Here is a 27,127-nt window from a genome sequence, read left to right as displayed (position 1 = left end):
TGTCATTGTGTATTTAGAGTTTTGGTCTCAGGACGGAGTCTAACAATACTCTTAGGATGGAGTCTACTCAAAACTTTCAGGATAGAAATAGGTTGTTACCTCTCTGTTGGCAATGAAGCGGATATCTATGGACCTTTCCTCCCGTGGTGCCAGCTCACCACACTGGGGGTCAAGCTCCACCACACAGTCTTCAGCATGACCTCCCTGGATCTGAAAGGAAATAAGTCAAGATAATTGAAGAAGTTTGTCAATGGAGATGATGGTATCCCGATAAATCTGTCCTAATGAAATATATACTGAGAAGTACAGTACAAGTGTATATGTATGCTTTATAATGCTGCTGTCATCACAAACCAGTCAACAGTCTGCTAAATAGTATGAATTGCTACCTATGTAACAAAAACTGAGTTACCTTTCCCCATGAGAAGGAGGTGGGTATCAGTGTCTGGTTGATGATGGTGGCCTGACAGAGTACTGGTACTCCTTTGTATACATCGTCCATACACACTTCACAGGAAGCTAGACACACCCGCGGCTCCTGTACCTCGGCAGTGGCACCAATGTTACTGAAACACAACAGCTAGGTCTTCAACACTACTACTATTCATATCTTAAAGCCATCTACATTTCATGTCTAATCTTTGTGATCCTTGTTAAACTGCAAATCTATAAATATTAATATAACATTTGTGTCTTACAAGAGTTATTTTCACCTGTGTTAAATTTGCCTTTCCATTTTTTCAGAATTTAAATGCTGTAAATATTTGACATTTTCTTTCAATGTTGTGTTCTGTTGAATTCATTTTGGTTCAAGAGCAAGAAAGCTTCCTGGTAAACACTTCCTGTTTTACGAAAGTCATCTACACAATGATTCATACATATATACAAAGTATATTTAAAGATATTGTTCTCTAAGCACCAACAAATTTTATCACAAACCAACATATCAAATCAAATTATACTGAATTTACTGCAGAACCAATAAGAGAGAAGAATGAAAATGTATGAATCCCTATATATCCTTGACTCTTCTATCCTTACCACTCACTGCCATCCACCACTTGGACGGTAAACACACGCTTGATGGTCTTCACCGCTGTTGGTATCAACTCTATGGAGATTGTCTTTTGCTCCAGGGGAGACAACTCCCCACTGGCCGGAGTGAAAACAAATTCACTGGGATCCTGATGGAATAGTTAGAAAAATGATTTGATGATTACCTATCCCAAGCATTGGACATTTTTATTAACAATCATGAGGTTGAGGATTGAGTGGGGTAAACTGTATAGTGCTAAAAATACAAAGGTAAGAAATGTACCCACTCAACTCAACCCTTAATCGTTCTTCAGCAAATGACCCATGAACTTGGAAAAGGACATTTTTTTATAAGCCAGACAAAAATCAAATTCAAAGCATCGTCAATGTGACACATACATCACCGTTGTCCAGGTCAATGAATTCCGGACTATCATGGATACTCCACTTGGTAATGATTTGTGCCAGGTTTGTCAGTGTGATCTGCTTGGTGGCCTGACTACCCAGACAAACAAGGCCGAAGCTGACATCTGGCTCCTCGATCATCAGTTCTGGACCCTGCACAAAAAATGATTAAATGGTCAGTTGGTCACCTCGGATCTTTATCAACTACATTTTCCTTAACCCTTTCACTACTGTTGACTCTAATAGACTCGTCCCAATCAATGCATGGTAGAGTCTACTAATGTTACATAAGGGTGAAAAGGTTAACTGCTCTCAAGGGCCTGTTAACCATCAATCTTTATACATCTTCAGAACATTGAAAGCTGTGAAAGTCTTTTGAACAATAAGCTCTTTGCCTACTAATTTTCTTCAAAATTTAACAACAAAATGTGGTCAAATGGTTTTTGTTCCACATAGCCATCTTTATCTTTTTCCCATTTACCTTAAACTCAGCTTCCACATGGAGATGGAGGGGCTCAGTCATGTTCATCACGTGACAGTAGAGGGTATGGTTGATCTTGCCTGGCATGGCCCCAGTGATACCCAGCTCCAGGTCCATGGCCATCCCAGGATCTGTGGTGACAGGGAAACCATTGCTTACCAATACCATAACAGAAACACTTCAGTACATACAAGGCTTGTCTTTACCAGACAACAAGTTTGTACTTGAAGGGGTAATTAAGATGAAGAATAAATAAGGTGGATGGAGACATAAATGTAATGACAGATACTTGGAAATATACACAAGATTGTAAATACATGTACATGAAATGGACAAATTTAACAATTGAGATAGACCATCATGCTATCATGTAAACAGCACGTGTATGCCTACAGGAAAACTTTTATTTGAAAAAAAAATGACAACAGCATCACTCCATTGAAACTTAGCATCCATTTGTTCCCCAAAAATGACAACAGCATCACTCCATTGAAACTTAGCATCCATTTGTTCCCCTTCACAGCATATTCTGGTGTAGATTTTTGTGGACATTTTGTCTGTTACATCAAAGATATCCATCATTGTGAACATTTGTTTTGATTACAATTAGATTGATGTTTAAGCATTGATTGTTTAGACTGTGATCTACAGGATGTGAAAGCTAGATGTGATATCACTTGTCTCTCTTACCTAGTTCACCAAACGGTGGCTCCATCTCCAGTATATAGCCCTCGCTGTATGGCTGCCATTGGAAGGTGATTGTAGAGCGACTGTGATTGGCCATCTAAATGAGATCACTATAGTCATGATCCCCATTCTAATTCAAGTATCAAAATACTTCCACAGTCAACATCGACAAGATCATCAGCCTAGCACAAGTGTCTGAACAATGCCATATTTGACATTACTTAATGTTCCTTATTCTAGCAGAAGAATCTCAAAAGTTTACATATAACCTGGTAAAGTATGACAATTAGCACATATACCAGGTAGTGTGAAATATTCTGGATATACTGATTTAACACAACACAATAAGGAATGCTTTAATGAAGATAAATTATTAAAGTGATATTAGTGAATTTAGGTTACATAGAAAATTACTGCTTCCAATATTTCCTATTCCTGTACATTACCAAAATGGTTCTGAATCACAATATGCTGATATATGAATATCTTTGCAAAATTATCAACTAGCTAGTGTAGGGTTAAGTACATACTGTTACTCTTTTCTTGATGGTGGTCTCCATAAGGCTGCGACCCGGGACGAACACAGCGTAGGGGTGAAGCACCACATTCAAGGGCACACTGTTACCTTTGACCTCTATCTCCATAGCAGTAAGGTCCCGCAGTCGTCTCACTATGAAAACAAACCAGACTTTGTTAACTTGTTACTTTATACAGCCTTGACTTTGTGCAGTTTCATTCTTCACGTTTAATTGGAATAATGTATTATGTAGTGTTGAATTTTTCATTTAAAAGTTGTTAGGTGTGCGGTGTAACTTGACTAGAAATGTTCCCTGTCGTGGTGAACTTTACAGATTCACTTCACCTTGGAAATTACAAAATAAGCACTGTACATCAGTAAGCTAGAAAAATCATAATAAGTCAGATTTTTTGTAGAAACAGTTGATTTTTATCTGTGGCCTTGACCTTAGGTCACTTACCACCACTTGACGGAGGAAAGATTTCTGTGGGTTCTTCTTCCTCATCTTCCTCATCCCCGCTATCACTGAGGTTTGACTTCTCACGGAGGGCGCGTCTATCCCGATTACGAAGTTTGGCCGAATCTCCTTCCTCATACTGAGGGATCTGCTTCAGTATCATGTGTAAAACACTGTGGAACTCATTCACCTGGAAAACAAAACACCAATCACATGACAACGGTGAACACAATGTACAATGTCTTCCTCCCTCAGTTCAAAAGCAGAGCTCCCTCACTCCCTACTACATATGTATCATAACTTTCCTGTGGTGGTGTCGACGTGTGGTAGTAATTGTACATAGTAATCCCCCAATGACTACGGTGGTGGTTAAGGTGGTAGGGGGAGTGTCAGGAAGGTCTGTGTTATCACCTCAATATTGAGGGTTCTCCTTCAAAGGAAGAACTTCTAGTACATATATACATGACACCTGTAACTTTGCCTAGGTAAACTAACACCCCCTTACACTTACCTATATAGAATATCTGTCTAGAGAGACATTTGATCACTTACAAAGCTTGATATCCATTCTTAAGATAACATATCCATCAATTAAGGAGCCTTGTATGTAAAAAACCCCATTTTCCTGTCCCTCTCATAGTTAACAAATAATTATTTGATACATCTACCATGTCAACAACAATAATTACAATCTTCTTATTTACCAAGGAATAATTTCATTCTTTGAAACATATCTACTCCAGTGGATCAGAATATAGTATTGTTTCATAAACTCAGCAATCACAAGTTGGATTGTTTCACATTAATATGGCAGTGTTCTTTCATTTTACCTGGGTTTCAGTTTTCATTGAAAGTGAACTTTTAACACAGGATGGAAGGAACACCCAGGCAAATTTAGCCCTGCATGCTACAGAGCAGGAGGTACAGACCGGGAGTGTGTACCAGTAACACCAGTAGATGCGTCAATAGTTGTCGTAGAATAATGATATGACGTTGACAACGGTGAGGTGAGTGAAGATAAGAAGTTGATAAAATATGCAAGTAAATCTGGTATCAAACAACATCTATATCCCTGACTAATGTAGACCCTTCTGTAAAATACGTAGTGCATCATCCTGACTTTAGTAGATTTAGGGGACAATTACCAATGGTGGTGCGAACGTGACACGGAACTCAATGTCTCCGGCTGGTGGTAGATTGCCTGTTGGAGGATGTACACTGAACACGGAGTCAACATCCTGGGCACGTACGACCTTTTTCTGTCCTTCAAGGTCAACCTCTTCCTTCATCTCAGGCTTGTAAATCATCCACTGGAATGGCATCTGTACGTTTCTATTGAGTAAAAAGTTGTTCTATGGTTTACAGCAAGCACAGTAAATTAACATATACATTTTGGTTATTTATATAATGTGTTCAAATTACATATATACATACAGTGTATAGATTTCAACTTAAATTATGTAATTGATTTAATTTAAGACATCATAATGTTTTATCAAGACAATGAGCCAGTAACTTTAAAGTTTAAAAGTTGAATCACTAGAATCACTATACACAATGAAAGTCACGTACGTGCAATTTTTCACCACAACTGTACGATCTGTGTATGTGAAAGGGTTTAGGTCATCAAATCGTATCATGTGTTCTGCAGTATTGTCAGTCATCTCTCCGGGAGCGATGTTGCCTTCTCCTCGCTCCACCAAGGTAAGATCCACGCCAGCCCTCTGAGCGACACCTATACAAGACATCACAATTAACATTTAGATAAAATCTTATTCCCTTGTATAATGACCATATTTGAGTTTAAGTATTCAAAGATCATGAAAGCTCCAGGCTTATAACTTATACCTTCTTTACCACTCAAGACAGGAGGAGAAAAACTGTATTTGAACATAAACACAACATAAGTCATAAAAGATGATATTTTCAGGAGTAAGGAAGAGGCAACTGTCTTCTATTATTACATATATTTCTTTGTTCGTTTGTCAATGAAATCTTTACCTTTAATGGTGAAGTGTTTGACATGACAATTGTCACAGACAAGAGTGACATCCTGGCTGTAACTCTTCACAGATGGAGGCGTGAAAATAATTTCAATCACCCCACTCTCCCCCTTCATCAATTCCAGAACAGATGGACGAATCTCAAAGGGCTGAATATGTACACTTCCATTCCTGACAACTGACTGTTGCACAACAAAATAATAATGGTATTAACATATAAAGTGTACACAGATGATTTAAAACATAGTAATGGATGGTGGCCATATTAAGATATCTCTCTTTAGTAACAATTACATTGCATTTCGAAATTTTCAAACAATACAAACTTTTACCGAGTAACTTTTACAATGTTAAAATTACTGGATGAGACTCAGAAAAAGAAATTAACTAGACATCACCAGTTAGGGAACCCTTTTCTCTCGTAAGTATATCTGAAAGCCTATAGAAAACATACCTCCAATATCAAACATGTCAAAGATTGCAAAGAATTACAATATAATGATAGCAACTACAGTAATAATGGTGTGACACATTATTGTTATTGCTTCAAGAATTTAAAGTAAAAGAGTGAGTTTGACAGTCATAAATATGGGTAATACAAATTTCTTTACAAATCTGGTGCCATATTGACCAATGAAACCTTATTTAAACTTAATGTTGGATGAAAGTCCTAGTCACATATACCTTGAAGTTGGTAGCTGGCCACAAAGATCTGGGCAGTATACAGAATCGGCCATTGCCACCAACGTTCTTCACAATGAACTGTACAACATGGCAGCCTCCGACCAGACAGTATCCTACGTCCAGGACTGGTGGCACTGTTACAAGGAAATACATCAAACATCTATAATATTATATAACAACTTGATCCTTGAAACTAATGCCTTTAACAATTACTGCTTTGAGTTATAAAAGCCAAATACTGAACACCTAGTGTCATTTCTATCATCATTAAATGAGTTGTCAGTCCTAATTAGCTAGAAATTCATACAGGTTTCTTATGTCATGAAGACTCAAACCAAAATTTCTTCGTTAAGGTCACAACAAGTTGTAGATATTTCAGATGAAATATGAACACCGCCCCCCCCCCCCCCCCCCCCCCCCCCCCCCCCCCCCCCCCTAGTTTATTTCATTGTTAACTGTTTACAGATACTTACATGTTATATAACGGGTGCCTGTAGTGGAAAGAGGTTGGAACTGGGCATGTACTAGATATTTACATGTTATATTTGGAGGCTGTCTGCGAACCTGTAGGGGAACTGAGATAGGGACAGGGTCTGTACTAGATACTTACATGTCAATCTTGGAGGCTGTCTGCGACCTTGTAGGGGGACAGAGATAGAGTTAGAAGACAGAGTCTGGACCTTTATCTCATCATCAAAGTCCCTGAGTGCGTCTGGTGCAAACCTGATTGCATAGTGACAACTCATCCCTGGGGCTACCAGGCCATGCTCGCCTGGGAACTGACCTGGAAAACAAAAATGTCAATGCATCAAGAGTTTTTCTAATGCTGTACAAGATAAACATAGGCTACAGCACTGTTGTTCACAATTCACAGAAAACTTTATAAAACAGACCTACCCAGTCCAACAGAGAAGAATTGTGTGGTTGTTGGTAGAATGGTACACTGCCTCATCACAGCCGACACGTTCTTCAGCTCCAATGTCAACTAAAACACAAACACATGCATGTTTTACAAAGGCAGGCATTGTTCTCAAGGTATACTGTTACTGCAGATTTTCCCACTTAGACAAAATTCCCAGCTGTTGAAATTGTTAACATCAAAATTCCTTTAGATACGACTGGTAAAACTATGCAAGCATATTGTTTGATTTAAGATGAAGTAGTGCAGGATATATCCGCATAAACCTGACCAACTTGGTAGTCAGAGAATTTAACCATCGGTGTAGAAACATTACAGCGTCATCTACAACTGTCCTATCACTTACCTCATAAACCTGACCAACTTTGTAGTCAGAGAATTTAACTATTGGTGGGGACACCAAGAATACAACAGATGGTTCCTTTGGTCTGAAATTTACAAAAAGATTAAAAAATAAAATTCATGCATTAATACGTCATATAAAGAATGTATTACAGGGGCTGGACCCCTGAGATAGGGGCTGGTGTAAATACTTGTATAAAGGTTGATAAAAAAATACAGCCTTACCTGATAGCTTATCAGTAACTGAGGCTGTTTCGCATCTCAATATAATTTGTTTACGATTAACTTGACATCATAAAATTCAGTAGAACATGTGTGCGTAATGCCCAGGTGAATGGTGAAAAGGTATTTTACATCTATCCAAAAATGCAAGTCAATTTTCCCTTTTCTATACATGTATGCATGTTTATACTACAATTCCTACTTATGCAAATATAGCAAAGCCAATATACCTCAGGAGTCTGGTACTTTCAGAATAAAGTGATCAAAGTTACTTTAATGGTAAGCTGTACTAGCTATGAGATTAAGACCAAAATTAATAATAGACCTTAATAGTATACATTGTGCATGTGGTAAGTCATTAAATCACTATCAGAGTGAAAATATTAGTAAATTAATTAAATGTGTTGATAAAACCAACCAGTATCAAGGAGCAGTACTTACCTCCCGGTATCAGGTTTACTTTGTATGCCGAATTCCTTTGGTTTTGGACGTGATGGCATTACAAGAGATTTTCCACCAGGTGGTGCCGATGGTGGTACAAATCTTGGATTACGCATATAATTCACACGTGCCTGAAGATTTGCAAGGTCTTTTCTATCAACTTCCCGCTGAGCCTCACTCATGTGGATTTTCCATCCCCCTCTCTTCGGAAACAAATCCTAAAAATATGAAATTTAGCTTAACATTGGAAAGTTACATTTTCCTCATACCCTCCAGCAGTCTCAGTCACTACCGGTATTTAGTGTTACAAGGAGTTTGTTTATAATAATCCTCATTCTCTTTTCAAAGATTTTAAGGAGCTCATAATAATTAAAACGTTTAGCAATGGTTTTGAAGAAATTAGAAACTGAAAAAACAGACAGCGAAAAGAAAACTGAATTGACTATTTTCCTTCTGAATTGTCCATAAACTATATCTCAATTCATGTGTGCGAAAGAATAAAAAAAAAAGTCAGATGCATATTGCTACCTCTCATAAATATATAAAGCGCATTAGAAATTTTAATTACATGTACCTCTGGTAAGAAAAGTTATTCAAAACCTTCAACTCCTTTTTATTTCTTTTAAAAAATCTGTTTTGAAAAAATCAATCACAAGATGCCTAGGAACTAAGTGATTCAGTGTATTAAAACACCCTTGAACTGACCGATTCTGTGATAGAGGAGGCAGCCTCAGACTCCAGAATTTCCTGCTCCACATTGATACTGTCCGACACATAACTTTGGTGGACAAGATCAGTTCGACTGTTAAAGATAAGTGGCTGGGGTGTTTCCTCTTCCTGGTCAAAGGGACGAGTCCGTTGCTGCGATGACACAGTCTCACGTGCATAGCTTGGCACTTTAGGACCTGATAAAAGCAATAGCAATAGTTAATTGACTGTCTTCAAATTTGCATCAAGTTCTTACAAACACATCTGTGTTAATATATGTGTATATCTTGATAGAGACATATCCTGTCTGTAAATATATGTGTAAAAACATACCATGTGGTAGAGGCACTGTTAATTGTTCCTCTGTGGCGTAATCCTCTGGGGACAGCAGTTTGTGTTTCTTCAACAAATCAGAGTCAATGCAGGATCGGAAATAAGAACGACCTGAAAAAGTAATGTTTCTTTTGTTTTTCATTAAGTTTCTTTAAAAAAACAATACATTACTCGTTAGAGTCTGAAGTCTTTTGAAAATAAGGAATACTGAAGAAAAACTGGATGCGATGACCAACGGAAAGTGAAGTTATCTTAGCAGTCGTTGGTACGTGACTTATATAGGGTTATGTTTGCCCTGACTTACCAGGTGGAAGTCCCAGCTCCGAGTAGTTGTCACAGCTCTTTGTGACTCTGTTGAGCTGGCGCTCATCTGCTGACATGGCTCTGGCCTGTGCTTGCATGATGTGACGCTCAAGTTTAGAAGCTTCTTCTAAACGTCGCTGCCGCTCCTCAAATACCTAAACAGAACAGAAAAGTTGATAAAATTGAAAACAAATATATTTTGAAGTCACATTGTTATTATATATATGACATATTATATCATCTATCATTCTGAGTAATAAAGAGGGCGTAATTAATAGGAATTTGTTCATTGTCTGACATTATATAGCAATATATTTTTACCAATCAAATATTTGCCTCTCACTGGTACAGTAAAACCTGTATATATGCTTATAGTGTTAACTTATCCCTTCATAGTGAGAATAAGCATATATGTATAGTGTGTTGTGTACAGTTTTAATATTATTGTAGAAAGAATAAATCTGACTTCATTAAGAAGGTGACATTAAACTGTGGTGAAAATTGTCTGGTATACAACTGCTTATAAATATTTAGCACAAGGTTTGACGTTCTACCAGGTAATTGATCTAAAAACACCACAGCTTACTTTTTGCAGCGCTTCCACATAACGTTCATGGTAAGGATCATCGCCATGTTTTGAAACACCCAGATTTGCTACAGTATCTGCCCCAATGGCGTCCCTAGTGTACAGTTCCCGAAAAGTCTTTGCTAGTATATGGCGGACATCTTGTGATTTTCCTGTGGATGGCCGCTGGAGGAACATGGGAGGTTCCTCCCCTCGCTGCACTGGCTGTGTCTTCATTTTCTGTGTTAATTTAAAAAAAGGGATGGTTTACAACACCTAGGAAAGTTAGAAAATCACCAAAAATTAAATAAGATTAATAAAAGCCACCACAAATTAAAACATCCGATATCTTATATCAGAAACATGATACTCTATATAAATTGTAGATAAACTGTATCTGGACATGGGTGATGCAATACAGATGTTACGGCAGTAACAGATCACTTTCGTAATATAAAATCATATAGACCAGAACAGAATTCTACATGTTGCTCAAGCTACCAACTGAATTGAACAGAACTGAACAGTGTTAGAGGTTAACACAGTGAGATGCTTTTGACAGGCACCATGTCGCAGTCGGCAAAATCATACTGGATAGAAAAAGGACAACCAGCGGTCTCTTATACATGTGGGAGTACCAACTGTTGAACTGATCATGTTTACGATTTTCACCAGTTTTGTATCAACTCGGCAAAGATCTTCCTTAACATTTCTCCATTTTCTGATTATTTATTTGCTCTGAAGACAACACAATCCTTTTACAGCAAACATGGATTTGCCCCGAGTTCCCCTTGGCCCTGACACAAGACTTTCTTTACAGATAGTTGGCTGGTGCCAATATCTATCTGTCAAAGTATCTAAGTTTGTCTGATTAAACTCGGGCTAGGTTAAACCCAGCCTTGGGAAAATGTAGCAAAGATGCAGGAATGCAACCTCATTGAAAATACTATGATTACCTTAAGTGTAGACTCATTCAAAAGCACGTCAGATAAACCAAGAGAGTCTGATTCCTGTGGCAATTGCTATTATTGCCAGGACTCTGACATAGCCTTATTAGCTTGTTGCATAGGGTATTTGATTTGATGCACATGAAATAATATCTCCCCCCCCCCCCCCCCCCCCCCCCCCCCCCCCCCTACTCTCTCTAGCTGTTGTATTTATGTCATTATTTAAGGAATGATTTTTATTTTTTCAACATTTATGAGGTCATAACAACAATGGGTTTTTGGTCATATTTTAAATGAATCGCTAACGCGATTCATTCAATATGTCGATAAACCCATTGTTGTTATGACCTCATAAATGTTGAAAAAATAAATATCATTCCTTATATTTACATTGACGAATCCTTTCAGTGGATCGATATCACAACGAATAAAACAAATAAACAGGGTTTGTTCCTGCTTATACACGGGTGCAACGCAGTGGCGAGAACAGTGTTTTTTCGCGGGGAAATGTGACACTATCGTGAGAGATCTTAGCAACCGTCCACAACAATAACACAACAAAATGTAGTTCCATATTCAATGTTTATTTGTAGCACAGGACACGTGAATACGTGGATATTTCACAAAGCACAGTTCAATAATGTTTTAAGTTGTAAGAATTAAGCATCTAGGTCGGTCGTTCCGAGTGAGTAGTTTTTGTAGTGGATTACTACGCAGTGTGATCAGGATACTATCAGTTCCCACGTGCTGAGATTCTATGAACACCTGTGTTATGCGGTTATGAATGTAATTTTTGTCAATGGGTCTAAGCATACAGAATGTAAATATTAAAAGATATAAGCATTTGTGTTCATCTGATGAATATGATGATGATTCGTTGTGGATGATGATGATGATGATGATGATGAAATGTTATGTTGTTGATGATGAAAGATGATGGTAGATAATGTTGAGGATGATCATACATGGTTGATGATGGTGATGATGGTGATGATGTCGATAAATGATAGGCAGTGATGATGATGATCACATATTGTAGAGGATGCCGATCAATATGTTATTGATGAGGATTTGAGATGATAGTTTATGATCATAATGACAATCATACAGTGTGGAGGATGATGATGTATTGTTGATGAGGATGTAAGATGATGATGTATGATGATGGTGATCATAAGTTGATGATAGTGTTTAATGATGATGATGACACCAACAATATGTCGCTATTGATGATGATGACAGTGATGTGATGACGATGATGTAAGAGTAGGGTGTATGATGATATTCATATATTATGGATGATGATGATGATGCTGATGATGATGATGATGATGATGATGATGATATCAGGTGAAGGATGATGACAGTGTTATTTTAAAACGTGTAGATGCGAGTGTGAGAGAACGTGCTATTTTTTTGTATATGTAAAAAACACTTATGAAAAATAAACAACACAATCCTTTCACAGCAAACATGGGTTGGCCCCGAGTTCCCCTTGGCCCTGACACAAGACTTTCTTTACAGATAGTTGGCTGGTGCCAATATCTATCTGTCAAAGTATCTAAGTTTGTCTGAGCAAACTTGGGCTAGGTTAAACCCAACATTGGGAAAATGTAGCAAAGATGCAGGAATGCAACCTCATTGAAAATACCATGATTACCTTAAGTGTAGACTCATTCAAAAGCACGTCAGATAAACCAAGAGAGTCCGATTCCTGTGGATAATCACAGGATAACGTGAATAGTCTGAATGGAAGCAAAATTTAAAGATCCTGTATATCAGCTAAAGTGCTTTGAAAAGCACGACGAATAAATCATTTCATGTAACAACTTACCTTATTGAGATAAATATCCTTCCCGAGTCGCCGAGTCTGTATTATGTATACTAACAGTTATATGGTTAAAACCAAATTATTTGCTTTTACACCGACGCCATTTTTGTTTCGGTGTTGCTAAGTTTAATTTACCTCCGACAGTAAAGAGCTCCGAAAAAAGTCTGGATACGAAAATCCGAGAGAAAAAACCCTGCCACAAATTGGGTAAATCATGAATTTTGTTTCATTTTTTACAGTAAAAAGGTACCTATGAACAACTACACTAGTTTTAGAATGGAATAACATTGAACGTTAATGACTTTTCGATTTTGACTTGAACAGGTGCTCCAAGGGAGGTAACCGTTGAACCAGATGGAAATAGGTCTGTTCAAAAACGCAACGGGACAGCCGCCCAGGGAGCACATTGGCAACACTATATCCCCCTCCCCCATTTTATGACCGGGACAATAATAAAAATTAATTGAAAATAATTTGTGACTTTGATATTAATAATGTGTCAATGAGTTTTATTAATAATTCTTTTAATAACGAGGAAAGATGTTTAAAGTCACAGACAATTTTTTTTTTTAACTTTTACTGCTATATAGTCTACAGATAATAATTGTAGTGTAAAGAAAGAATAAAAAGATTAAAGCAGAGTCTATGTTCTTTATTTTAATATTAATATGACATAAAACAAATCTCAATATCTGATAGTGCAAAGCAAACAAATTCAACGCATATTTCTGTCAATAAATCTTGGTACTCATACTCGGATGAATTAAAACTTCTATTGGATGAACTGAAATCAGATTTCTTTTTCTTTTCGTTGTTTTATTTGCTACCTGTGATCTTTACATATGTATAATATTCTACACAAGCACAGTTTAGTTGGTCCTATCTTTTTGTTTTCAGATTTTACTTACTTCATGAAAAAAATATGAAAAAAAGAAAGTTTTTTTTTATATAATAAAAGCTCTAATGAGTCTAATAAAAGTTCCATCAATCTGATTATAGAGGATATCAAGATCAGAAAAAAAGAACTAGTAATAATTACCATAACATTAAATGTTTATTGGTACTCGTGTGTTTTTATCCCATAAACTCTGTAACTTACATACATAAAACAACATGCTTTTATAGGAAGAGTTTAAAAATAATTGAAATAAAAAAATCCAGAAACATGCATGCTAACTTTTCCTGTTTTCTGTGGTGTCAGTTTTTTAAATCAAAACTCAATAAATTATGTATATTGCTCAAATTCAGTTAATTCAGTGTATTTTAAGTACAAGGAATTAGAATGACAATATCAGAGTTATTGCAAAAAAAAACAAAAAACTTTTTTTTTTTTAAGGAATTTAAGTCGATTTTAGAAAGTGTCACACAGTCTTTCCCAACGAAAATTGAAAGATTTGAAAAAAAATAATCTTATAAATAATTATCTCCACAATACCTCACTCATTACAGTAGGATAAAAAATAAGGATCTGAGTTTCAAAATTGTTTGCTTGATTGCAAACATGCTTGTATTTCTCGATAATAAATATCTGGGACTACAAGGAAGAAGATTGAAATAAACATGAAAAAATATAAAAACAAAATGTTAAAAGGTACATATTCACATAAAAAAATCAGAAAACCATGTTACAAATAACAGAGAGAAAATGGAGTATTGAGTATTCTGGAGGGAGTTATTGCCGGTTATATAAAGAACACAGAGTTCACCGACGAGGTACAGAAATGATACCTACTTTCCTGTTTAAATACCTTGGTATACAGACAATTCTGAAGGCTGTTGTGTCACCTGACACAGGATTCATATCATTACCAGTTAAAACTTATTCATGACAATTATTTTCTTACTCATAAAATTTGTATGGATTTCATGTGATACTTATGTAATTATTTCATATTTAAACACAAAGGAATGAAAAAGAAATCAATCATCAGTCAAAAACATTCAGTTTGACCTTCATCAAACCATACTGACCATGTATAGCAAATAATAAAAACAATCAACATGTCTGAAAGACAATATCTTCACAATAGCAAGGAGTTAATCTTAGCTGTGAAGACATAGACTAGAGAATACTTGTATATAGCAATACAAACCAATGAGACAGAGGTCTCTCATTTTATAGGATAATCTATATCTTAATGAGTCTATTGGTATGGAAGGTACAACAATAGCAATGATAGTTCTGGTTATCAATGCAACAGTTTATGTTCAAGTATGACTAGATTGTACACAATAATTATGATAATTTAAAACAAATAAAACAATATGGAACCATTCTCAACATCCATCCGTTACTTTGGAGGCAGTATGACAGAGGAACAGTGGCACTGAAATTGAACCTCATTTTTATCTGCATGATCCCACTTGAAGATGTTGATGTAGCAAGGAGCAGATAACACCTTACAACATAAAGCACAATTGCTCTAAGGTAAAGGGAATGGCTGCAGCAGAGAACATCGCAGAGATGAGACCATTTAGAGTTCCAGTTCAAGGCTAAAACAACAAAAAGGGTGGGGTGGGGGTGTTATGTCTTAGAGTTACCTCCCTTGTCAAGGTATTCATTTCTCATTTTGATGCTCTTCAATTATATTTTCTTGATAGCAACATGGGTTAAGCTTAGGATCAGCAGTGGATAAGTCCCAAGTTTGACCCATGCAGTATTAATTCTCACATTTCAAACTGCTATAATTCTGTAGAATGAATCAAAAGATGTGGAATACTTCTGTAGAAAATAACTTTAAATATTATATAATAGTAATTATGGCATTAGGCGGTTACTTATTTTTAAATCAAAGTCATCCTACAATGAATGTATAAGTCCCCAGTTTGACCCATGCAGTATTAATTCTCACATTTCAAACTGCTATAATTCTATAGAACGAATCAAAAGATGTGGAATACTTCTGTAAAATAACTTTAAATATTATATAATAGTAATTATGGCATTAGGCGGTTACTTATTTTTAAATCAAAGTCATCCTACAATGAATATATATAAGTCCCCAGTTTGACCCATGCAGTATTAATTCTCACATTTCAAACTGCTATAATTCTATAGAACGAATCAAAAGATGTGGAATACTTCTGTAGAAAATAACTTAAAAATATTTTATAATAGTGATTATGACATCAGGTAGTTACTTTTTTTTAAATTGAAGTCATCCTGCAATGAATGTATAAATAGTTCTTTGGAACTAATAACATAATAATGAAACACAATAAAAATACTAACTATCATAACATGTGTCATTATTTCAAATTTGAAAACAATGATACAGTTTTAGAACAGATAACAAATACCATCAAGGTATGGCTGAAAAATTGAACACTTTAAGGATGGCTGATAACTGAACACACTGAACAGCTAACAATTTGAACGCCTTTTGAAAGACATCTCTACAACAAATTAAAAGCTTACCTTTTTGAAAAGGTAAAGTATTAATACTTCTTTACTGCCATACTCATTGATAAGAACATGTACAGCAAATATATTTATTAGTTTACAATAAAAACTCGTCATTCAATTTGGGTACATTTTGGAACGTCTGTTGTTTTTAGGTATATACTATTCTCAAAATTCCAGGGTTTATGCTCAATCGAACGCAGGGGTAAGCTATTTGACTGGTTTCAGGTAAAAATCTTGCCAATCACTATGCTGTTACCTAGTTTTAAAAAATTACAAAAGATTAGCACATGACTTTAAAGCCGGTCAATTTTACCTATATGGTGCTGTGCAATTTTTTTGATGTACATCTAGGGATAAAATTTATCTATTTATGTCATCCACAAGGAAGCACATACAAAGCCATCAATTTCATCTGAAAATATTCCAAGGGAGCAGAGAATGTCAGAGAGCACAACCCTTGGAATTCCAAGGATGTTATATACATACCAATCAATTTCAATAACGCAAATTGATCAAAAAGCAGTAGTTCCTCCCTTACACACATACACCAAGTACTATTGCTGACCTCTGCAATGCACAATCTCAAACATCGTTCTACATATAGATGCACATTTAGACTTCACAAACAGTGACCAGTCGCTGGTTAGGATCCCTGTGCTACATAACTGTAAACACATACACAACCAAACTATGTATCTGATCAACACCCACTCTTGTACCAGTAGCCCTAAATCAAACCATTCCCAATTCTACGACATATTTCCACTATGAAGTCATATGCACCATACAGAAGGTTATTTTTATGAGAATTTATTTCAGTTATCTGGCAGATCTACATATTAAATTGCCAATAGATAAATAATTATCGACTACTTCAATTTAAATGCAGCAGAAATGGTTATCACCTGTTTATTCAACATGGTTATGCAACCTTACCACCAAAATAACAACTAATGGCATAATATTACATATTTGTTTCATAAAATCTGAATCTCAACATTTTCCAACTTTAGTTTGATGTTGAAATAAAGAAAAATTTGATCCCAAATATTTCTAGCCATAGAGTACATGTAAATCCCAATTCACAATGCCCTTTAAATGAACAACTAACAAATTGTTCAATGGATTACATCAGAATTATAAACAAGAGGCCCATGGGCCTTAACGGTCACCTGAGTCCTACAGTATTTATTTTTGTTGTTGAAATATGTACCAATTTGAGTAAAAAATAGTTAAGTATAATGTTAACTTAACTTTGTCAGGACCATGAGCTGATCTTTCTTGGACCGTTTTTAAGTGAGATCGGCCTATTAGAACTTGTTTTTAAGTTTGAAATAGGTATTTACAAAATAGCGGCCATGGCAGCCTAATTGTATTTCTGATTGACCCGAAAAATAACAACACTTTGTCAGGACCATGATTCGATCATTCCTACAAAGTTTCAGTTCAATCGGCCAAGTAGAACTTTACTTTAAGTTTGAAATAGTTTTTCAAAATGGCGGCCGTGGTGGCCATATTGGATTTCTGATCGACCCGAAAAATAACAACACTTTGTCAGGACCATGAGTCGATCATTCCTACAAACTTTCAGTTCAATCGGCCCAGCAGAACTTGACTTTAAGTTTGAAATAGGTTTTCAAAATGGCGGCCGTGGCGGCCATATTGGATTTCTGATCGACCCGAAAAATAACAACACTTTGTCAGGACCATGAGGCGATCATTCCTACCAACTTTCAGTTCAATCGGCCCAGCAGAACTTGACTTTAAGTTTGAAATGTAAAATGTTAACGGACGACGGACGACGGACGACGACGGACGAAAACGGATAGCAATAGGTCACTTGAGCTAAAGCTCAGGTGACCTAAAAAGGAAAACGAAAAACACAGATGAATAAAGTACAACCATAGCTAACACACTACGTCTGTCTAATTACCTGTGTAACACTACACCTGTCACATTACCTGTGTAACACCACACCTGCCCTGTTACCTGTGGAACACCACACACCTGTCATATAACCTGTGTAACACCACACCTGTCACATTACCTGTGTAACACCACACACCTGTCATATAACCTGTGTAACACCACACCTGTCCTGTTAACTGTGTAACACTACACCTGTCACATTACCTGTGTAACACCACACACCTGTTTAACACCACACCTATCACATTACTTGTGTAACACCACACCTGCCATGTAACCTGTGTAACACCACACCTGTCCTGTTACCTGTGTAACACTACACCTGTCACATTACCTGTGTAACACCACACACCTGTTTAACACCACACCTATCACATTACCTGTGTAACACCACACCTGTCACATTACCTGTGTAACAACACACCTGTCCTGTGACCTGTGTAACACTACACCTGTCACATTACCTGTGTAACACCACACACCTGTTTAACACCACACCTATCACATTACCTGTGTAACACCACACCTGTCACATTACCTGTGTAACAACACACCTGTCCTGTGACCTGTGTAACACTACACCTGTCACATTACCTGTGTAACACCACACACCTGTTTAACACCACACCTATCACATTACCTGTGTAACACCACACCTGAGACATGTTACCTGTGTAACGCGACACCTAGGTATGTTTTGACCTGGTATTCTTAATCCCAAACAAAGCTGCATTGTTATTTATCAAATAGAAATTTTGTATCACTTTCAGGAAGACACATGTATATGGCACAAATAACTTTTTGTCCTAGACTGAGAATAGCATTCTCAAAATTAAATGTGTTGTCAATATAAAATCAATAACTGAAAACCTTTTACATAAATATGACATCTTAAACTAACTAAGAGACGAGCCAATATTAGAACTCACCAGGCCCAAAATTAAACAAATGGAGGGAAACCAGTGACAGAACTAACTGATACCAGATCAAAAATCAAGGTTTAAAGTTTTAAACCCATGTCCAAGAGAAAATATCTGTTGTGTGGACAACTGAATTTGGACTTTAAAAGTCTAAATCTGTTTCATTTTCCCATTTTCAGGGGATCTTATACATTTTGTATAAATTTACATATATATGTCATTGAACAAATCAAGATTTTCACTTAAAATAATTCTCATTACATCTACTAAAATAACAAAATATTTGGCAATTTTTTTAAAACAATAAAAATGTAAACATTGAAATAAATGCAAATGGTAGACATGTTCCACTAAACTCATAGTCGTGCAATGGATTTATTTTTCATTTTTCACTTCATGCAAAGAAGCTTTGTATTGGTAACTTGCAAAATGATATAAAAACACAATTGAAATACCATGTACACATAGAAGAAAACTAATAGAAATGCTTTACAACAAACATGTGCTAATGATCTAAGAAGGGTACTAGGTAAAAAATATTTTGAAAAGATGCAAAACATTTGATAAATTAAAAATCAATAATACTGATAAAATCATTTAAAACAAATACCATTGTATAATTTGTATTCTATGATACTGTGTGTGTTTTATTGAAAAACTTTTATTTTGAAACATTATCTCTAGTGTTTTACTTATTCTTCAAAGGTCATAACAGGAATTTAACCAGCTCCTGCATCTCCTGAAGTTCCCATCAATAAATTTGCATAAAACTGCAGACAAAATGGATTTAATTCACGTAAATAAAATAATCTACAAGCACTGAATCACATGAAGTGCTTGCTACAATATTACAATGGCAACAAACGTTTCTCTGATGCTGGATCTCCAAACATCCGATGATGAAGAGAAATATTGGACAGCACTAAAGCTGATTACATAGACATGTGTACAGCTCAGACAACCAATACCTGCTGTTTAGTCTACTTCATGTAGACCCTTGACACTGATATGAGTGATATCTATACACTACAGCAGGATAAAGGGTCTATATGAATAAGACTATCAAACATTCAAAAATTCTGCTGAAGCAACCAATTTCTTAAGTCATTGAACAGGACTGTCAAAACTTTAAGCAGCCTGAACAGTTGGAGATATTTGTGGTGTTGTCGGCGTTGAAGTCGACTGGTTTGTCTATCTCCAGTTCCTGTTGTTTTGCCTGGGCAGTCAGCCGATGTGCAATATCAAAAAACAGTTTATCAACATTGTCAGCCTCTTTTGCAGATGTCTCCAAGAACTTCATCTCGTAACGATTTGCAAACTGCTGACCAATGGATTGTGGGATTTCAACTTGGTTGATCTGATCAATTTTGTTTCCTGTAAAAATGAAAGAAGTATAGAGTGGAATTAAAATCAAATATCACTTGGCTTTTTCATTTAATCTGAATGAACATTATCAAGATGGATGTGTCTTGATCAACATGGTGTTTCTTTGTCCTGAGAAGCTGCTCTGATGGGGTTCCAATGACGCCTCCTCCAGAACTAAAAATTACAGTGTAGAAACTTCATTTTTATTTACAGAAACAGTGATCTTGGCTTTTGACCTTCAGACCCTCATGTAAGATAAGAAGGTACTGTAGAGGAAACTACATGTAGATCATATGTACTGAAACCAATTTTCTATTTATAATAATGACCCTTGACCTTCAGTACTGAAAAGCATTATCAAGCAAGCACTTTCAGAGAGGAAGCAATGTTTCAAGTTTCGGGTTGATTGGTCCAAGGGAAGTTGAATTGTTGTATGAAAACAGTAGCAGTGACCTTCACTTTTTGACCTGAAAAGCAACCTCAAACAAGCACTTTTGGTAAAAAAGCGCTGTATGAAGTTTGAATTTAAATTTGATGAGTCCACAAGAACTCAAGTTACTAAGCAGAACTTTGTTTTCTACTTATATAAACACTGGAACTTTGGACCTTTGAACCTGAAAAGCAATCCTAGACATGTAATTTTGGTGAATAAGCACCATTTAATTTTCATGTTTGAAGGGCCCACAAAACCTTTAAGCTACTGTTTCAAGATTGGAGGTAGGAAAATTGAATGTGAGTCATTACAATATTCTGTCCATTATCAATTGGTAATAATCATCAATATAGATGGCTTATCGAAATATTCATTTTATTTGAAACTATCAATAAAATTATATGCAAGACAAGTCTCCTTTTGCCAACAACTTTAGGACAAGAAACAAGCTCTGATGCATATCAAATTTTAATACATGTATAATTTACAGAGAAGTATGCTGGTACCACGTTCAACAGGGTATTCAAGAGAACTTAGATATAAAATGCAGGAGAGTATGTAAGTTTTCAATAATACTGACCAACAAGATAGCTAAAGACTTGGGTACTGGCATATTTCTCTATCTCCTCTATCCACATTGGAAGACTGTCAAAGGACTGTTGGCAGCAGACGTCATACACCAGTATCAGGGCATTAGCCGAGTGGTAGTAACTCTGTGTGATGGAGCGGAACCGTTCCTGGCCTGCTGTATCCCAGATCTGCAGCTGTAATAGAAATATATACTGTAGCTGTGTCTGATAAAGTGGAATCATATCTGGCCCACTGTATCCCAATAAAACTGCTGTAACCTGTAGCCATGAAAAATAGAGTGGAACCAATTCTTTAAAGAGTGGTACTGATTCTGTAATAGAGTGGAACTGTTTCTTTGAGAGAGTGGAACCATTACTGTGAGATTGGATTCTGTGAAAGTTAAACTGATTCTGTATTGTGGAACCATTTCTGTGATAGAGTGGAATTGTTTCTGTGAAAGTTAAACTAATTCTGTGATAGAGTGGAACCGTTTTTGTGAGAGTTGTACTGATTCTGTGATAGAATGGAATCGTTTCTGTGAGAGTAGAACCAATTCTGTGATAGAGTGGAACTGTTTCTGTGATAGAGTGGAACCGTTTCTGTGAGAGTTATACCGATTCTGTGATAGAGTGGAACCATTTCTGTGATAGAGTGGAATCGTTTCTGTGAAAGTTAAACTGATTCTGTAATAGAGTGGAACCGTTTCTGTGATAGAGTGGAACCGTTACTGTGAGAGTTGTACTGATTCTGTGATAGAATGGAATCGTTTCTGTGAGAGTAGAACCAATTCTGTGATAGAGTGGAACTGTTTCTGTGATAGAGTGGAACCGTTTCTGTGAGAGTTATACCGATTCTGTGATAGAGCTGGTGGAACCGTTACTGTGAGAGTTGTACTGATTCTGTGATAGAATGGAATTGTTTCTGTGAGAGTAGAACCAATTCTGTGATAGAGTGGAACTGTTTCTGTGATAGAGTGGAACCATTTCTGTGAGAGTTATACCGATTCTGTGATAGAGCTGGTGGAACCGTTTTTGTGAGAGTTGTACGGATTCTGTGATAGAATGGAATTGTTTCTGTGAGAGTAGAACCAATTCTGTGATAGAGTGGAACTGTTTCTGTGATAGAGTGGAACCATTTCTGTGAGAGTTATACCGATTCTGTGATAGAGCTGGTGGAACCGTTACTGTGAGAGTGGACCCAATTCTGTGATAGAGTGGAACTGTTTCTGTGAGAGTTGTACTGATTCTGTGATAGAATGGAATCGTTTCTATGAGAGTAGAACCAATTCTGTGATAGAGTGGAATCGTTTCTGTGAGAGTGGTACCGTTTCTGTAATAGAATGGAACTGTTTATGTAATAGAGTGGAATTGTTTCTCTGATAGAGTGGAACCAATTTTGCAATAGAGTGGAACTGTTTTTGTAATAGAGTGGAACTATTTCTGTAATAGAGTGTAGCCAATTTTGTGATATAGTGGAACTGTTCCAGTGATAGGGTGTAACCAAGTTTGTGATAGAGTGGTACCGTTTATGTAATAGAGTGAAATTATTCTGTGATACATGCAGGTGGACCCATTTCTGATGTAATATATGCAAAATTTATCATTTATAGTCAAATAAGCTGAGTTCAGCTGGGATTCAACTTAAATCCTGCTACATCTATTATTTATATATCTGCAGAATGATTCCATACATCCAAAAACTGATTTTCAAGTTAGGAATATATTGAAATACATACTAGTCTGTAAATATCTTAATCTTGTGTAAAGAAAACTACTTCACATTATAGTCTTGTTAAATTTTGTTAATAGATGAATTGATATTTGAGGTGTGTTGTAGATTTCATAGTGTTAGGATTCTAGGTATTACATGTATTGACATATTGACAAAATGTGAATATTACTTCAAAAATCCTGATAGGTATTATATACATGTTCTGTCTCACTGTCCAATATACTGTGTCATGTAAAAATATAAGGGATATTTTATTTTGAAGGAACAATCGTTCAGAGGGTCAACTCTAGTTACATAAACAGAAGTACTGTTGTATTGAGAAGTTCATGTTGGAGGATTGAAATATACCTAGCTAGGCGAGGCCTGAGCTGTTTTGGTAAATGACAAGGGAGGTAATTTCATGAGATGTCAGCTAATAGCCTATATACAGATCAGAAACTTCAGCAATATATAGCTATCGAACATCTCATGCATGCTGCAGGACAGATGTGAGGATCTGAGCATGAGTAGTTAAATGGTAAGGGGGATAACCCACTATGGTATCAGCTAATAGCCTTACGGATCAGAGAAAGCTTCAGTGGTAATGCTATCGGAAGATTAGCAGAGGTTTCACCTGATTCCAAGCATAGCCCATGTACTACGGCTCAGTCAAGATTCAGGGGCAGTACCAGGTACGCGTTTGAACTGGTTTCAGCATCCGCATCTGATTACCCTTATGCCTTGCACTTGGCATTATGGGTTAAAGTACTAATAAAAAGTCTTATATAAACTGTAGGATAATGCAACCATTGGCAGTTTACTAGTCCTGCATTGATAACTGAGCTTGTTTTAAGGTGTCCCTATCTAAAGTGATGTAGCACCTGTAACAGTCTGAGCTCCATTTATTAAGTGGTCTTCCATGTGGTTGTTTGCACATGCTGTAGCTGCACCTTACCTGACCACTGTAAAGTTCTGAGTTCACACCTATCACCTCTAATACATGTTTGATAGAGTGTATGAAAAAGGTCTGAGATAAGGGTATGGCGCCCACTTTGTCCGTGATGATTAATGGGCTGATCGGTACTGCAGAACCTCTTGCACACAGAAAGGCTGACATGGCTGAAACAGGACAAGTGTGGGTGTTGTTTTTAAAGAGGATGAGTGGGACCCCTCTTCTACCTTGATCTGTCTTTGATGTTTTAAGTTGCAATAAAACAAAATCCCCATCCATCGACACATCCTCGTAAGAAAGGTTATAATCCGAAATAAACAAGAATGTCATTATTCACTAGTTAGTATGAGTACACAGTAATACACACAAGAAAAGCATTATTTTAAAACTTGGTGTATACATGTACGATCAAAATGAAATGACTTCCTCACCTTGACCTTCTCCCCATCTACTTCTACTGTTTTGATCATGAAATCCACTCCGATGGTTGCTCCTTGGCCAGGGGGAAATAAGCCCTGAAAGACGTGACAATCTTTAGTAAATTTGAGACATTCGACAGCAGGCAACATGCTCTAAAAGCGAGGACAAATATCCACTAAATTGGAAACATTATAGTCAACTGATAACAAACCAAGAAAATGATGACAAACTTAAGGTAAATATGACACACTGGCCAATGGGGGGAACTGGCTTTTAAAAGGATAACAAACTATGAGTAAACTAGAGAAGTTGGTCATGAAGGACAAACCACAGGGTTCATTTTTAGTGTGCATTCTTGGTAGAAACAACCTACAGGCAAATCATACACCACACGGAGTTGAATAGTGGCCACAATATGAGAGTTAGACATTTATAACATACAGTAAAACACAACACTATAAACAATTGTTGCATTGTTTGCTTACAACAATGAGTTTGCCTTTACAGTGACAGTGTTATATATATAGTGCAGTGAAATAAATGTTTGCCTTTACAGTGAGTGTTATATATATAGTGCAGTGAAATAAATGTTTGCCTTTACAGTGAGTGTTATATATATAGTGCAGTGAAATAAATGTTTGCCTTTACAGTGACAGTGTTATATATATAGTGCAGTAAAATAAATGTTTGCCTTTACAGTGACAGTGTTATATATATAGTGCAGTGAATCCTTTGTGATTCATTATGATTTTTTTACTGTACTAAAACTATTCAAATTGCTCAGTTAAAACATATATTACTTACATGAGAGTTTTGACTGAATTATTTACCTGAGTGAATCTGCGGACAAGACAAGTCTTTCCAACACCCGCCTCCCCAATAAGAACCACCTTGAATAGGTATTTATAGTCCTCCATTGTGTTGCTTAATGGAAATACCTGGAAAATAAATAAACCAACAGGATAAAATTTACAAAAGAAAACAAAATCCATATACATTAGTTCAGTTCATTGAAGTATCAATGAATTGTTATAAAGGTCTCAACTTAACAACTAAATTTGGGCTAAATTTTCAATGTCACAATTGAATGCTTTTTTTTGGTCATTTTTCTCTACAATTGTTCTCAAATTAATTAGAAACTGCAGAGGTTGTTTGCAGAGAGTTCAGGAGTCATATGTATTAGAAGAAGCTTATGAATCTTGATGCTTTTCTTGATATGGAATTTTCCTTTAGCCAAGTCATGATCAGAGTGGCAGACTGGCGATGGGAAGCTGCAGGTTTGATTCCTGGTGAAGCACACTACTCTCCTTCCTAGCCCAAGTTTCCTCTGGCCCTAACACCAGACCTAGACATTTTGACATATAGATGTCTGGTGTGGGGCCATAGCGCACTGCTATATGAAAACGTGGAATTCTCAGACACCGTTTGGAATTGGGGAGTGACTAATCAACAAAAAAAGAACAATAAATTCTGTTTTCGGTCCGGATGGATCAGTACAACTTGTTGATTTTTTGACCTAAAAAAAATTGGCATTCGCTCAGGTGGGAAATTTCGAAAATCGAAAATTAAGGACTCTTCTGACTGAATTTACAAGCTATTGGTGATAATATGAGCTGATTTGGATCAATAAATAATCGATTTATCGATATATGTTGTGTCATAGTAGATTATTGATGTCAACACCTCATAACTCTCTGACACAAAACGGTGTCGGAGAATTCCATTTTCATATGATATAGCAGTGTGGTCTGGCCCCACACCAGACATCTATGTGTCAAAATGTCTATGTCTGATGTTTTCCTCTGGCCTCTTCCCATTTCAAATGCTGTCGGTGGTCCTCCCTTCGTACCTGAGGTTCCCTTTAGCTCAATCACAAGAGCAGAGGAATTTTATGACTGGTTTATAAATTATTTAAACGGCGCGTGTTGTATGATTTTTTTCTCTATAACGATTGTACAGGAATGATCACATCATCATCTCGTTATTAAATGCAGAATATAGGTAGCATCCTAATGCTAATGTGTTCAAAACAGTGATTGTGAAACAAACGGTAAAATTATTGGATTGGATGTATGCGTTCTGCCCTCAACCCCCACACAATGGCCACTCTCCCCTTACCGGTTGGAATGGAAGTGGTTGATATTCTTGGGGTCTTGGCATGGGAGGGGGTCCCTATAATCTATTTCATGTTCAAACAAGGGGGTATAGACAGTATTTAAGTAAATCACCTGTATGTTGCAAGTCTGTTCGTTATGATTTCAACATGACTTCTTTTTCCTCACTTTCAATATTTTACAGTGTCTTTGGTCGATGGATAATGGATCTCAGCATTGCTCAATAACATGACAGGGAAAATTATCATCCACCCGGAAGTAAATATTATGCGTTCGGATGTTCTTTGACTTTATCCGTCGATTATTGCTGCGCTTCATATTACGGAGTTTATATTAACACAAACACAAATTAAAGCCACACATTTTTATTTGAAAATAGCGTAAAATATCGGAAAATCAATCGAAAGTAAAATGAACGGAATCGTGAA

General features: G+C 36.5%; 2 protein-coding genes across 3 annotated transcripts in view; both read right to left on the bottom strand.

Moving 5' to 3' along the window:
- Positions 1-13,027, bottom strand: part of LOC110455500 (deleted in lung and esophageal cancer protein 1-like) — a 29,186-nt gene extending 16,159 nt beyond the window's left edge. For both annotated transcript variants that reach the window (XM_021505671.1, XM_021505672.1), the window contains exons 1-21: positions 12,884-13,027; positions 10,124-10,342; positions 9,539-9,692; positions 9,235-9,345; positions 8,899-9,098; positions 8,194-8,411; positions 7,535-7,616; positions 7,167-7,254; positions 6,880-7,053; positions 6,270-6,403; positions 5,584-5,767; positions 5,155-5,317; positions 4,728-4,914; positions 3,586-3,772; positions 3,139-3,278; positions 2,612-2,705; positions 1,922-2,052; positions 1,435-1,593; positions 1,042-1,184; positions 413-566; positions 100-210 (exon numbers count right to left, since the gene is read on the bottom strand). In XM_021505671.1, the coding sequence (XP_021361346.1) occupies positions 100-210; positions 413-566; positions 1,042-1,184; positions 1,435-1,593; positions 1,922-2,052; positions 2,612-2,705; positions 3,139-3,278; positions 3,586-3,772; positions 4,728-4,914; positions 5,155-5,317; positions 5,584-5,767; positions 6,270-6,403; positions 6,880-7,053; positions 7,167-7,254; positions 7,535-7,616; positions 8,194-8,411; positions 8,899-9,098; positions 9,235-9,345; positions 9,539-9,692; positions 10,124-10,339 (3,030 nt within the window). In that variant the 5' untranslated portion in view covers positions 10,340-10,342; positions 12,884-13,027. The remainder of the gene's footprint in view (positions 1-99; positions 211-412; positions 567-1,041; positions 1,185-1,434; positions 1,594-1,921; positions 2,053-2,611; positions 2,706-3,138; positions 3,279-3,585; positions 3,773-4,727; positions 4,915-5,154; positions 5,318-5,583; positions 5,768-6,269; positions 6,404-6,879; positions 7,054-7,166; positions 7,255-7,534; positions 7,617-8,193; positions 8,412-8,898; positions 9,099-9,234; positions 9,346-9,538; positions 9,693-10,123; positions 10,343-12,883) is intronic.
- A 6,708-nt stretch (positions 13,028-19,735) lies between these two features.
- Positions 19,736-26,959, bottom strand: LOC110455493 (ras-related protein Rab-30-like). Its single transcript, XM_021505664.1, has 5 exons — positions 26,814-26,959; positions 25,416-25,523; positions 24,597-24,680; positions 21,514-21,697; positions 19,736-20,509 (listed from the first exon to the last, which is right to left on the bottom strand). The coding sequence occupies exons 2-5, from the start codon at positions 25,500-25,502 to the stop codon at positions 20,256-20,258; spliced, it is 609 nt and encodes a 202-aa protein (XP_021361339.1). The 5' UTR covers positions 25,503-25,523; positions 26,814-26,959; the 3' UTR covers positions 19,736-20,255.
- Between the last annotated feature and the right edge of the window lie 168 nt (positions 26,960-27,127).

This window comes from Mizuhopecten yessoensis, unplaced genomic scaffold (assembly GCF_002113885.1).
Source record: "Mizuhopecten yessoensis strain PY_sf001 unplaced genomic scaffold, ASM211388v2 scaffold8233, whole genome shotgun sequence".
Classification (NCBI taxonomy): domain Eukaryota; kingdom Metazoa; phylum Mollusca; class Bivalvia; order Pectinida; family Pectinidae; genus Mizuhopecten; species Mizuhopecten yessoensis.
The sequence above is the reverse complement of the archived record's forward strand: the minus strand, read 5'-3'. Positions and strand labels throughout refer to the sequence as shown.